The 14,290-nt window shown below is 41.5% G+C and overlaps 1 protein-coding gene and 1 long non-coding RNA gene across 3 annotated transcripts in view; one reads left to right on the top strand and one right to left on the bottom strand.

The window, feature by feature from the left end:
* Positions 1-6,175: 6,175 nt before the first annotated feature.
* On the bottom strand, positions 6,176-7,046 carry LOC115294372. The gene is made up of 2 exons (XR_003909851.1): positions 6,962-7,046; positions 6,176-6,420 (listed from the first exon to the last, which is right to left on the bottom strand). It is a non-coding gene; the product is annotated as an uncharacterized LOC115294372 (long non-coding RNA).
* A 4,470-nt stretch (positions 7,047-11,516) lies between these two features.
* The window catches only part of LOC115294365 (cytochrome P450 2U1), a 34,141-nt gene continuing 31,367 nt past the window's right edge, over positions 11,517-14,290 (top strand). The window contains exon 1 of one of the 2 annotated variants that reach the window (XM_029942207.1): positions 11,517-12,221. In XM_029942207.1, coding sequence (XP_029798067.1) covers positions 11,729-12,221 — 493 coding nt within the window. In that variant the 5' untranslated portion in view covers positions 11,517-11,728. The remainder of the gene's footprint in view (positions 12,222-14,290) is intronic. The other variant, XM_029942198.1, reaches the window with a different exon arrangement.

Genomic DNA, 14,290 nt, shown 5'->3' with positions numbered 1-14,290 from the left:
CATAAGTTTTCTATAGTTTTCATCATACAGATCTTTTAAATCTTTGGTTAGGTTTATTCCTAGGTATTTTATGTTTTTTCGTGCAGTTGTGAATGGGGTCAGTTTCTTGACTTCTCTTTCTGTTGCTTCATTATTGGTGTATAAAAATGCAACCAATTTCTGTATATTGATTTTGTACCCTGTGACTTTGCTGAATTCATGGATCAGTTCTAGGAAGCTTCTGGTTTTCCTTGTAGAATACCAAGTCATCTGTGAAAAGTGAAAGTTTGACTTCTTCTTTGCCAATTCTGATGCCTTTTATCTCCTTTTGTTGTCTTATTGCTGATGCTAGGACTCCCAGCACTATGTTAAACAACAGTGGTGAGAGTGGACATCCCTGTCGTGTTCCTGATCTCAGGGGGAAAGCTCTCAGTTTTTCCCCATTGAAGATGATATTAGCTGTGAGCTTTTCATAAATGGCTTTTATGATGTTTAAGTACGTTCCTTCTATCCAGACTTTCTCGAGGGTTTTGATTAAGAAAGGATGCTGTATTTTGTCAAGTGTTTTTCCTGCATCTATTGACAGGATCATATGGCTTTTATCTTTTCTTTTGTTAACATGATGTATCACATTGATTGATTTGTGAATATTGAACCGGCCTTGTAACACAGGAATGAATCCCTCTTGATCATGATGGATAATTCTTTCTATATGCTATTGAGTTCGATTTGCTAGTATCTTGTTGGGAATTTTTGCATCTGGGTTCAACACGGATATTGGCTGTAGTTCTCTTTTTTTGCTCAGTCTCTGTCTGGTTTGGGAATCAAAGTGATGCTGACTTTGTAGAATGAGTCCAGAATTTCCCTTGTATTTTTATGTTTTGGAATAGCTTGAGAAGAATGGGTGTTAACTCTGCTTTAAATGTCTGGTAGAATTCCCCTGCTAAGCCATCTGGCTCACTGCTCTTATTAAGAGATTTTTATAACTGATTCAATTTCTTCACTGGTTATGGGTCTGTTCAGATTTTCTATCCATTCCCGCTTGAATTTTGGGAGTGCATGTGTGTTTAGGAATTTGTCCATTTCTTCCAGGCTGTCCAGTTTGTTGGCATATAATTTTTCATAGTATTCCCTGATAATTGCTTGTATTTCTGAGGGATTGGTTGTAATAGATCCATTTTCATTCGTGATTTTGTCTATTTGGGTGTTCTCTCTTTTTTTACTGAGAAGCCTGGCTAGAGGTTTATCAATTTTGTTTATGTTTTCAAAGAAAAACCAACTCTTGGTTTCATTGATCTGTTCAACTGTTTGTTTGGTTTCTTTCTTTCTTTTTTTTAAATTCTTATTGTTTATTTCTGCCCTAATCTTTATTATTTCTCTTCTGCTGCTGAGTTTGGGGTGCTCTTGCTGCTCCCCTTCTAGTCCCTTTAGGTGCACTGTTAGATTTTGAATTTGTGCTTTTTCTAGTTTCTTGAAATAGGCCTGGAATGCAATATACTTTCCTCTTAGGACTGCCAGTGCTGCATCCCAGAGAGTTTGGATTGCTGTATTTTCCTTTCATTTGTTTCCATATATTTTTTATTTTTTTTCTCTAATTGCTGATTGGCCCAATCATTCTTTAGTAGGGTATTCATTTATTTAAAATTTTTTAATGTTTTTATTTATTATTGAAACAGAGGGAAATAGAGAGTGAGGGGGGGTTAGTCAGAGAGATAAGAGACCCAGAATCCAAAGCAGACTCCAGGCTCTGAGCTGTCAGCACAGAGCCCGATGCAGGGCTCGAACCCACGAACCATGAGATCATGACCTGAGTCAAAGTCAGACGCTTAACCAACTGAGACACCCAGGCACCCCTAGTAGGGTGTTCTTTAACATCCATGTTTTTGGAGGTTTTCCAGACTTTTTCCTGTGGTTGATTTTAAATTTCATAGCATTGTGATCTGAAAGTGTGCATGGTATGATCTTAATTTGTTTATATTTATGGAGGGCTGCTTTATGCCCCAGTGTGTGATCTATCTTGGAGAATGTGCCTGTGCCATGCACACCCGAGAAGAAAGTGAATTCCCTAGCCTCAGAATGTAGATTTCTAAATATATCTGTCAAATCTATCTGTTCCAATGTGTCGTTCAGGTCCATTTCTTCTTTAGTGATTTTTTTTGGCTAGTTGATCTATCCCTTGCTCTAAGTGGAGTATTAAAATCCCCTGCAATTAGCACATTCTTATCAATAAGATTGTTTCTGTTTGTGATTGTTTTATGCATTTGGATGCTCCTGAATTCAGCACGTAGATGTTAATAATCGTTAGCTCTTCCTGATGGAGAGACCCTGTAATTATTACATAATGTCCTTCTTCATCTTTTGTTATTGCCTTTACTTTAAACTCCAGTTTGTCCAATATAAGTATGGCTACTCCAGCTTTCTTTTGACTTCCAGTCACGTGATACATAGTTCTGCATCCCCTTACTTTCAATCTGAAGGTGTCTTCAGGTATAAAATGTCTTTTGTAGATAGCAAATAGATGGATTTTGGTTTTTGATCCATTCTGCTACCCTGCGTCATTTGATTGGAGCATTCAGTCCATTTACATTCAGTGTTATTATTTGAAAATATGGGTTTAGATTCATTGTGTTCTCTGTAGGTTTCATGCTTGTAGTGGTGTCTCTGGTACCTTGTATTCCTTACACCATTTCCCTCATAGAGTCCCTCTTAGGGTTTCTTGTAGGGCTAGTTTGGTGGTGATGAATTCTCTCAATTTTTGTTTATTTGGTCAAACTTTTATCTTCTCTATTTTGAATGACAGTCTTGCTGGATAAAGGATTCTTGACTGCATATTTTTTCTCCTCATCATATTGAAAATTTCCTGCCATTCCTTTCTCGCCTGCCAAGTTTCAATAGATAGGTCTGTAACCACTCTGATAGGTTTCCCTTTGTATGTTAGGGCCCTTTTATCCCTGGCTGCTTTCAGAATTCTCTCTTTATCTTTATATTTTGCCAGTTTCACTATCATATGTCGTACCAAAAATTGATTCAAGTTACATATAAGGGGAGTTCTCTGTGACTTGTGGATTTCAATGTCTATTTTCTTCCCCAGATTGAGGAAGTTCTTGGTTATAATTTGGTCTAGTATCCCTTCAGAACCTTTTTCTCTTTCTTCTTCTTCAGGAATTCCTATGAGTGTGGTTCATTTGATTGTACCACTCAGGTCTTGAATTCTCCTTTCATGCTCCTGGATAAATTTATCTCTCTTTTTCTTGGCTTCCTCTTTTTCTATAATTGTGTCTTCTAATTCACCTGTTCTTCTCTCTGCCTCTTCAATCCATGCAGTGGCAGCCTCCATTGTGTTATGCACCTCAATTTATAGCATTTTCTAACTCGTCACAGCTATTTTTAAGGTCCCTAGTCTTTGTATCAATAACTTCTCTGATGGCTTCCATGCTTTTTTCAAGCCCAGCGATTAATTTTATGACAATTGTTCTAAATTCTTCCTCCGTTATATTGCTTATATCTGTTTTGAAGAATTCTGTAGCTTTGACTTCTTGGAAAATCTTTAGAGGAGAGTTCTTCCGTTTTGTCATTTTGGCTAGCTTTCTGTCTCTTGTCAGTTTTAAAAGCTTGTTATGCACTCTGCACCTGTGAGTATTGCTATATTAAAGAAGGCTCATTGACTGTCCAGGGCCTGTCTGTTGAGGAAGTGTTCTTTTAATGGTGTCTCTCAGTTTCTCTTGCTGTCTTTTGGTTATTTTATTTCCCTACTCAGTGATATTTGGGACTCTCCACCATGTGTACTTTGGCTTGTTTCTTAGGTAGCCCTGAAAAGGAAAACAGACAAACACACAAGGAACAAATGCGTGCAAACACACAGACAAATCAAACAAGTAAACTAAAAGGGGAAAGAAAAAAAAAAAGAAAGGAAAAGAAAAAAGGGGCAGGGGAGGGGAGACAAAAGACAAAGGACCCGTCTAAAAGCATTAAATCAAAAATCCCAGCTACAAATAATGAGTAGGCTGGAGGCAGTGCTGTTGGAAGAGCATATACAAAGAGAGAAGTGAAAAGGGTGTGGAGGAAGTGAAATTGAACATTGACCAGGCAGAGAGACTAAAAGGCTTAATTTAGAGAGAGAAAAAGGAGAATATGGTAGGAGGTGAGGAGGAAAACAATGAAGATAATGTTACCCAAAGAAACTATATAGTCTGATTATTCCAGAGAGAGAGAGAGAAAGGAAGTTAACATCAAGAGAATGGATTAAGTATGACTGTTAAGGCAAGCAGATGTCCTGCGTGCCCCAGTCCAGTGGAGAAGAGAGATAAGAATAAGATAAGGGAAAATATATCTGAATAGCAAGAACTGATCTAATCATAGCAATGGATAGATGTTGGTCTTTTGGGGGCTCCAGGAAAAAAAAAAAAAAGTTCTCCAGCATGGATGGGCATGGCTTGGTGTAGGTAGGTCTTGCCTCCACTGTGGGTCCCTCCGGCTTCCCCGAGGCCCCGTCTTGGTGGTTGTGGGGACTAGAATGGCAGGGCCCTGTCCCTTCTTGAGCCAAGCATTGCAACCCTCTCTTTTGGGTTTAATCTCCCTGTGCCCTGAGCGGGCCAAGTTGTATTTTCCAAGCCCCACCTCGTTTCCAGATCCCAATCCTCGCTCTTTAATGATACCACCCAAAATGTACTTCTGTAGGCTGGGCAGCATGCCAGGCAGCTTCCTAGCCAGGATGAGTAGGGGGCGTAGGGGAGCAGTTTCTCCTGGCGCCCCCTGGGATTGGGTCGCCTCGCCCAAGGAAAGCACCCCAGCTAGAGAGAAAGGATCTCTTTCCCCACACCTTGCAGTTACAGATGCAATGATAGGATCCCTCTCCGTCCTAGGCCAAGGTTTTTCTCTTTTCTAGAGACAGCTCTATGAGTGTTTTAATTTTTAAATTATTTTATTTATTTATTTTTATCTTATTTTATTAATAAAATATCAAACAGCAGTTTAAAAAGAATGAGGCAGATCGATACTCACTGACATGGCAAGATCCTCAAAACATACCATCATGTGAAAAGAGCAGGCTAGTGAAAAGAGTTAATATGATGCCAGTTATGGGCAGGGAGAGTCTATGTAAGCATATAAAAATCTGAAAGGATATGTTTCTCACTTAACAGAGGTTATCTCGGAGAAAAGAAAGACAAAATATATACGTGTGTATGGGTATTTTGTTTTATGTAGCAATAACCTTAGTACCAATTCTATTTCTCAATATTTACCTTACTGAAATAAAGATGTATATATCAGTTTTGTTTATAATAGCAAAAAAAACAAAAAACAAACAAAATCCCCTGATATTACCTATGTGTTGACAATAGGGTGCTGGTCAGATAAATTTCAAAATATTCCTAAACAATGGATTTCTTTTAAATCTAGAGTTCAGCAAATAATGGCCTTCAGGTGAAGTCCACCTCCTGTGTTTTTTTTTTAATAGGAAAAGTTTTCTTGGAATGTAGTCATGCCCATTCATCGGTGTATTGTCTATGGCCACTTTCCAGCTCTCAGGTCAGAGTAACATAGCTGTGACAGAGACCATATGGCCCGCAAAGCCCAAAGCATTTACTATTCGGCCCTGTTACAGGAAAAGGTTGCTGACCCCCTGGATAAAATGGAGTAATTCAAAGTTATTTGTGGGAAAATGACATGGAAATGTTAATGAAATATATTTGTTCACATGTTTATTAAATATGTGAATGCTGTAAATAGAAATATTTATAGAGACTTAAAATATCAGATATACAGGAAGACTGGAACAATTCATGCAGAATTGTTACAAATTACCTAAACTGAAAAAACTAAAAGGTGATTATTTCCTCTTTTACAGTTTCCTGCATTTTCAAATTTTCTATAAAACCTTATGCATTACTCTTTTTAAAATCAGAATAAAAGCTTGACTTCTAAATATCTGCTTGATGTATGTTCTTGTCTAAGGAAAGAAAAATTTTTATAATCCCTACACTCATCATGGGGTTCAAATTCACGGCCCCATCATCAAGAGTCACTCTTCTGACTGAGCCATCCAGATGTCCTGGAGGAGTTAACTTTCAATGTCCTTCCTAAAATATATTCTTTGTGACACTTAGAAATGAGGCTTCGTTATTAGGCCAAGGACCAAGCATGCTACCTGAAGCAAGAAATCACAACGCTTAGTTTTGTGAAGAGAACTGGCTTATCTATTTCGTAAATACACTTTATTTTTTTCAGATTTAATTGATTAAACATGTTGTTATTAACCAGGGCCAAGTTCAAAGTCCTGACACCCTCTCCTGATTGAGAGGGTGAATGCCAGGGACTGGAAGAATCTTTAGAGGCCTTGTTTTATCACAAGAAGAAAACAAGAGTCAGAAGGTCAACAGCTTGTCCACGGCCACCTACTTATGTTTGTGCAGACCTCCCGTGTGATTTCCAAAATGACGTCTGCATAATGAACAGAAGGAAATGAGGGAGAAGGAAAGAACAACGCATCTGGGCAATGCGTCAGCCTACAAAAGTCAAACATCAGGAATCCTTAACAATTATAATCAGGCTAACTGAAGTGACAGAACATTTAATTTTTAAGAGGAATGTCACCCTTTAACACTACATACTACATCACTGCTCACTGCGGTAACAACTATGTCTCATGTAACTCTTACTGCTGGCATTCCCAGTTCATAGCTAAGTCTTCTTCACCATGTCTTTTTCTCCCAAGATACTGGATTTTTAAAAAAATTTTGTCCTACTGAGATATAATTTGCCTACAGTGAAATACAGAGTTTGGTTTTGACAAAGACATACACACAAGTTACCAACATAGAACATTCCCACCACCCCAGAAAAGTTTCTCATGTCCCTTCCCAGTCAATCCTACCCCCTGGGGTGATTTCTTCACCATGGATTAGTTATGCCTTCTCTAAAAGTTCATATAAATGCAGTTATTCACAATGCATTCTGTAGAGAACAAGATGGAGTCACTCACGTCAAGCAGGGGCCTATGTCGAGCAATGACACAAGCAGTTAAGTGTATGACAGCTGTATCACCATGACCAGCACCAGCTGACACCCTAAAACTGACAATAAACAGAAGCATCAGAGATCTGTAGGGCCCCACGACTGACTAAATCTCTTTATAAAGGGGATGAGTTCAGATATGACCCCTCTATGTCTGACACTTGAACGAGGTGGCTGCCTCCCAAGGGTCTGCCGGGTTGATCCCCAAACAGAACTGAGCTCCTTGTCGGCTTGAACAGAGTAAGCGGTAAGTGCCACGAGCTGACCAGACCTCATCCAAGCCTTATCTCAACTGCACCGCCACAGACTGACTTTGCATTTGGTTCATTAACTTCCTACACCCTTCTGTTGGCTGTGCTGCTCTGTGTACTGTGTAAAAGGCCAAGTTGATCACACGGTAAAAAGTCACTGAGTTTGGAATCTTATGCTGCTTTATAATTATGTTAACCTTGCTTTACGATGGAATAAAACTGACGTTGTGGAAAGACACAAATCACAGGTGCACCTTCATGGCATGCTCATGACACACTACTGTCTGGCTTTTTCATAATGGCTTCTGAGAAATATTGTGGGGTGTATCCTAACTTATTACCATTTTTTTTTAATTTGGGGGAGGGGAGAGGCAGAAAGAGACAGAGAGAGAGAGAGAAAGAATCTACAAACAGGCTCCGTACTCAGCACAGAGCCCAATGTGGAGCTCAATCCCACCACCCTAAGATCATGACCTGAGTCAAAATTAAGAGTGAGATGTTCAACCAACCAAGCCACCCAGGTGCCCCAACTTATTCCTTTTTTATTGCTGAACAGTAGTCTTTTATAAATACCCCAGAGTTTTCCTCCTCCTTTCTTTTGTTGAAGAACATCTGGACAATTTCCAGGTCTGGCATTAAATACAAAAATTTGATCCAGTCCTGGCAGCACTTTATCCAAACAAAAAGAAGTTTGGAGAATTGGAGGTTTTTTTTTTTACCTTTGAGATTCTGCCTTTTCATTGATATTTTGATTTTTCAGGGACCTCCCCCGCTCTATCCCTGTGTAGGAAAATCATAGTATATGCATGCAACAGGAGAGGAATGAAGGCAGCAACGCTGAAGATTGGCAAGTTTATTTATTCATACAAGGCATAAAGGCTAATTACAGAAAACAAGTTAATATTCTGTCCAGTATCACAATCCAGTTTTGGAAAGGGTAGTGAAAGCTGTGGAGGGTGGTAAATGGGCAGTAATAGTCCCAGCCCATCCAGTTTAAAGCATTTCCCCTGATGATAATTCTTACAAGTATGCTTATACTTATCAAGTTTTAACTAAAAGCTAGACATTGTACTAATTATCTCACCTAATTATTAGGCTTAAGGTAGGTACATTTATTATCCCAATTTAATGTAGAGCATATAGATGCTCAGAAAGTACATAAAGAAGTCAAATAACACTATACACTAGAAGAAACTCAAATGTGTATAGAGACTCATAGAAACCTAAAGGAAGCGAAGTGGTTAATTTTTATGATTTACTTCATATATATCCATTTGAGTGTCTTCTATGTATAGTGCCTCATGGAGCTGTGCAACTCCATAGTATAAAAGGCATTTCTACTTTCTCTTTTCATTAGCAGTTTGCAAACTCTTCTTAAACCATAAGCTCTCTCTGTTCATGCTCACTGACTCGGGATAGGTGTAATGGGTAGTATTTACTTCCCAGGGAATTACAAACCAGCTGGGCAACTGTAGTTTTACAAATAGAGTAATTTAGCACCACTCTTGATAACAAAATAGTAAGTACTTGGATATTTTAGATATACTGTTACCAGCACTTCTGGCCAAAATTCATGTATAGCAAGAAGGATTTCAGTGGGAAAGTGACCGGTTTAAAATTATCTTTGGGGATTCAATAAAAAATTATCTATTTTCCCCTTAAGGCTCTTCTTGTTGTCCTTGCCCCTCTTGTTCCTAATGATTATTATTTTATTCACCTGTTTAATAAATAGAGCAGAAAGTATTCCTTTCTCTGGCAAGAAAGCCCTGAATATGATTTGGAGAAATCTATCCCTAAAAGCACTGGATGAGTTATATGTTTCAATGTTTAAAATAGTTTATCCAAAGGCACCTGGGTGGCTCAGTTGGTTGAGTGCCAACTTCAGCTCAGGTCATGATCTCACAGTTCATGAGTTTGAGCCCTGCATCAGACTCTGTCCTAAAAGCTCGGAGCCTAGAGCCTGCATTGGATTCTGTGTCTCCCTCTGTCTCTCTGCCCTTCTCGTGCTCGCTCTCCCTCTCTCTCTCTCTCTCTCTCAAAAATAAACATTAATAAAATAAAATAGTTTATCCAGGGGCTCTTGCCTGACTCAGTCACTAAAACATGCGGCTGTTGATCTCAGGGTTGTAAGTCAGAGTCCCATGTTGGGTGTAGAAATTACTTAAAAATAAAATCTTAAAAAAAAAAAAGTGGTAGGCTCTTGATTTCAGCTCAGGTCATGATCTCGAGGTTTGTGAGATCGAGCCCCACATCAGGCTCCATGTTGAAAGTGCGAGGAGGCTGCTTCTGATTCTCTCTCTCCGTCTTTCTCTCTTTCTACCCCTCCTGCCCCACACTCGCTGTCTCTCAAAATAAATAACCTTTAAAAACGTTTAAAAAAAAAGTTTATCCATGGTATTGTGAACAATATAGCTTCCTGTATTAGTTTGTGAGGGCTGCCAAAACAAAGTACTACACATGGGGTATGTAAACAACAGAAACATTGTCTCACAGTTCTAGAGGCTACAAGTCCAAGATCAAGGTGTTGGCAGGGTTGGTCTCTTCTGAGGCCTCCCTTCTTGACTTTAGGTAGCCATCTTCTCTCCATGTTTCCATGTGGTCTTCCTCCTGTGTCTGTGTCCTAATCTCTTAGCAAAGGACACCAGTCATATTGGATTAGCGTCGACTCATATGACCTCATTTTATCTTCATTACCTCTTTAAAAGCCTTATTTCAAATACAGCCATTTTCTGAGGTGCTAGAGTTTAGGATTTCAACCTATGGATTCTGAGGGAACACAGTTCAGCCCATAACACTTCCTATGTGCATCACAGGCGCTGTTAACCTAACAAAATTAGGGAATATTTAGGACAAGTCTATAAATGCAGTTATGTCCTGGCCCAGAGGGTGTTTGTTAGGATTGCTAAGTTAGTCACATTTCAACTATTTTAAAATCATTTGTGAATGTAAGTTGGTTGTAAGGAAAGATGTTAGTGGCTATTTCAGAGAGCAAGGCTATGACAAGAATCGAGACATGCTGTAGATTGTATCTACAAACAAGTAGTTCAATTTTTAAAAGTTCTCTAAATTCAAAAAAGTGAAAAAACTAATCTAACAATGGGAAATTACAGAGCATACGAGGTGTGGGGTTTTTTTTTTGTTGTTGTTGCTAAGTTTAAAATAACGTATGAAGCACATGGCAAAAATAGTATTAGAACACAGTGGACTTGAAATTTAGCACACCCTGCCTATAGAAAAGTTAGAATGGGTCATGTAATGAATAAAGAGGACTCACTACATTTTGGTCACACTTTATAAGTACAGCATTGTGTTCAAACTTTTGTTTGGGGGGAAGAATTTAAAAGATCTGAAATTGAGAAAAGAACAGATTGTTGGTTATGATCATTTAAGTTGTTTCATAAGAAACTAACCTTTTAGAAAATAAAACAGGGTCTGATATTGACAATTTTGTATGTCAACTTAACATTAAAAAGAAACCAGAGGAGTCAGTCTATCGAAGACAGAAAGGTAAGCTCTAGGAGCCATTATCACAGAAGATTAAAGGACTATGTCTTAAAAGTATTATACAATTCATACTTAATATCTCAATCCCAGCATTTCCGGTTTGGTCCCATACCAATAATAATATTGTCATCCCTTTTCACCCAGTTAATTTCGTTTTTATATTATTAGCTACTTTAATCTTCCAAGTATATATATTTTTTATCTATTCCTGGATTAGGCTTGCTGCGCTACCCAGCCTACATGCTAAAATAAACGCTGAGCTTTCACTCCCCGCATAAAAAGGTTTTCCTGCCAGTGGCCAGTTCTGAGAGCTTTACTGCGCTCACCTCCCCCTACGCACACCCGCCCATCCTCCCCGCAGCGTTAGCCTCCCGCACAGGCGAATTCTGCACTTTGCTTTCCCATAATCCTCCTGTCTGAATGGAGGAAAGGGTCCCTTCTTTCTCCGCATCCCGTCTTTTTGCTACGGAGGTGGGCCGGGGACCCCACTCTCCCACCTTAGGCAGAGGTGCTGGTGTGGAGGCTGAGTCATCAGGGGCCCGTTCACCAGGCACGGTTTATACACTCAAATGACACATGGGTGACATGAGGAAATCCGACAGCCAATCAGAACGCAAGCGTGACACCACAAGCATCTTTGTGTCCTGGACAGTACGACAAGCCCGACCCAGCAGAGAGGCGCAACAGGACCCCGGGGGTCTAACTTTCTGAGCGCTCGCAAGCCTATCCGTGGACCGCTTTTGCAGCGGTGCGAGCGCGTCACCGGTTCTGCTCGGGTTCGCTGATTGGAGACGAGGGAGGAAAGACGGTGGGCGTAGCCAATCCGGGTCGCCTTTTGCCGCTCTTCTCCCCGCCCCCTCCTTCCAGCGGAGTTAGCTGGCCTCCGTCTGGCTGCGGTGCCGGCGTCTGCTTGCGCTCTCCCAAGGGTCAGCCGGGAGTGAGCCGAAGAGGCCGAGGTTGCGGACGCCGGCGGGCAGGCCATGGGCTTTCCCGGGCTGCCGCAGCCCCCCGCCGAGGGCTGGCCCTGGCCTCTGCGCCTGCTGCACGCTCCTCCCGGGCTGCTGCGGCTGGACCACGTCGGCGGCGCGCTGCTGCTGCTGCTCGGCCTCGCGGCGCTGCTCCGCTGGAGCTGGCTGTGGCGGCACCGGGCGCGTGGCATCCCCCCGGGGCCCACGCCCTGGCCCGTGGTGGGCAACTTCGGCTTCGTGCTGCTGCCACCCTTCCTCCGACGGAAGAGCTGGCTGCAGCGCCGGGCGACGGCCGCGGGAGTGGAGCCCTCGGCCCTGGGCCCGCAGTTGCTCCTGGCCGACCTGGCCCAAATATACGGCAACGTCTTCAGCTTTTTCATCGGCCACTACTTGGTGGTGGTCCTCAGCGACTTCCAAAGCGTGCGCGAGGCGCTAGTGCAACAGGCCGAGATCTTCAGCGACCGTCCGCGGGTGCCGCTCGTCTCCCTCGTAACCAAGGAGAAGGGTGAGCCAGGCCTCGGCCGCCGGAGCATTGAGGGTCGCGGGCCGTGTGAACGCGCGGTGCCGCGCATGGGGCGCCAGGTGCACCGGGCTGTGGTTCCTGTGCCCTTCCCAGCCGCCCGCACCCAGCCCAGCTCACCTGCAGGCCGCCGAAAGCAGGAGGGCAGTAGCGACGCCTTCTTTTAATGGTGCCTTTAAGATCGCATCGAACTGTGATGGATGAGGGACTCGTTCTCATTCCAAGAAAAGAAGTAGGAAACCCACCGGAAAGTTGAGGAAGGGTAATGAGGACAGGGGCGCGGGTGGAGGCAAGGTGTGAAAGCCAGGCTCTGTGTTTCCGGGGATATTCAGTCCGTTCCAGAACAAGGCCTCATTCTCAAAGCTGACACCCCAGGAGGAAAGTTTGGCGGGGTATTCATTATACCTTCTGTGTTCTGAATGAAAGAATTTAAGAAGATAGTTTCTCATAAGATAGAAAGTCCAGAAAACACGTTAGGAGCCTATTGGCAAACCTAGTTTACCGGGTTTGTAAACTCTGTAATTTCTAATGATGGAAGTCCAAGTTGGGCAGTTTTGATGGTTAGGAAACGTATTATCCACATTTACCCTCTCTCTTCCTCAAATCCTTGCACATCCTTTGTTTATCAGTCTTACCCTTTGTCTTGCTGGCTGGCATAGACCCCAAACTTTTTTGTCTGAGTTCATATGTTAATTTAATTGCCTTCCATCAGTCTTTCCTTCTGGAAGCTTTTTCTCACTCCCCCTCCATATTAATTCCCTTTTGGAACCAGTTTCTTTGCACAAGTACTTTTTTCACTGCACTTATCAAAACTGGGGCTACAGAATTTTGTAACCTTGGGCCTGGATGTGGGTCTTTTCCACTAGACTGACATCTAGGAGAATATGGACTGTGACGTAAAGAGATTCCGGACTTTAAGAATCTGATTAAGTCTGAGTTTTCCGGGAGGATTGTAAATGAATAGCAGTGATGTTTATAATAGTTTAAATGTCCCGCTGAAAACCAGATGTCACAGTCCGGAACCCACCACCTCCATGCCTTCACACATGCTGCTGCTTCTACTAGAATTCTCTTCCAATCTCATGGCTGCCTGAAGAACTCGTTTGCTCTTTTTTTCTTTTCTCTCTTTTTAAACAAATTGTGGTGAAATACACATAAAATTTGCCATCTTAACTATTTTAAGTTCAGTGACTTTAGGTCATTCACATTGTTATGAAACCATCACCACTCTCTCCAGAATATTTTTTCATCTTGCAAAACTGAAACTTCGTACCCATGAAACAAACATTAAAAAAAATCCCCTCTTTGGGCCACCTGGCTGGCTCAGTTTGTAAAGCATGTGACTCTGGTTCCTGGGCGTTGTGAGTTCGAGCCCCATGTTGGGGGTAGAGATTACGTAAAATTTAAAACAAAAACAAAAAGACCCCCCTTCCTCACTGTAGCCCCTGGCAGCCCCGTTCTATTTTCTGACTCTATGAATGTGACTATTCTAGGTACTTGATGTAAGAGTTATCATCTAATATTTGTTCTTTTTTAACTGACACATTTCACTTAGCCCCGTGTTTTAAGGTTCTTCCATGTAGTAGCATGCCTGAGAATTGCTTGCCTTTTTATGTCTGAATACTGTTCCGTTGAATGTATACAACACATTTTGTTTATCTGTTCGTTCCCTGATACTGATACTTGGATACTTCTGCCTTTTTGCTATTGTGAAAAATGCTGCTATGAACATGGTACATATACAAATATCCATTCAAATCCCTCTTTCCAGTTCTTCTGAGTAGTTACCCAAAGTTGGAATTGCTTGATCGTATCGCAATTCTGTATTTAATTTTTTGAGTAACTGTCCTACTGTTTTCCATGGTGTCTGCACCATTTTACATTCCCACTAGCAATGAACAAGGCTCCAATCTGTCCACATCCTCGCCTTGTTATTTTCTGTCTTTCATACCTGCTTAAGTGTCACCTCTTTGAGAATGTGTTCCCTAACATACTTCTCTACCAGGGAGAGGTGAGCTACCCTTTGTCTACGATACCACTGTTTGGGTTGAAAC

The sequence above is a fragment of the Suricata suricatta genome, chromosome 1 (assembly GCF_006229205.1).
Source record: "Suricata suricatta isolate VVHF042 chromosome 1, meerkat_22Aug2017_6uvM2_HiC, whole genome shotgun sequence".
Classification (NCBI taxonomy): domain Eukaryota; kingdom Metazoa; phylum Chordata; class Mammalia; order Carnivora; family Herpestidae; genus Suricata; species Suricata suricatta.
Note: the sequence above shows the minus strand (reverse complement) of the source record. Positions and strands in the feature narration are given on the sequence as shown.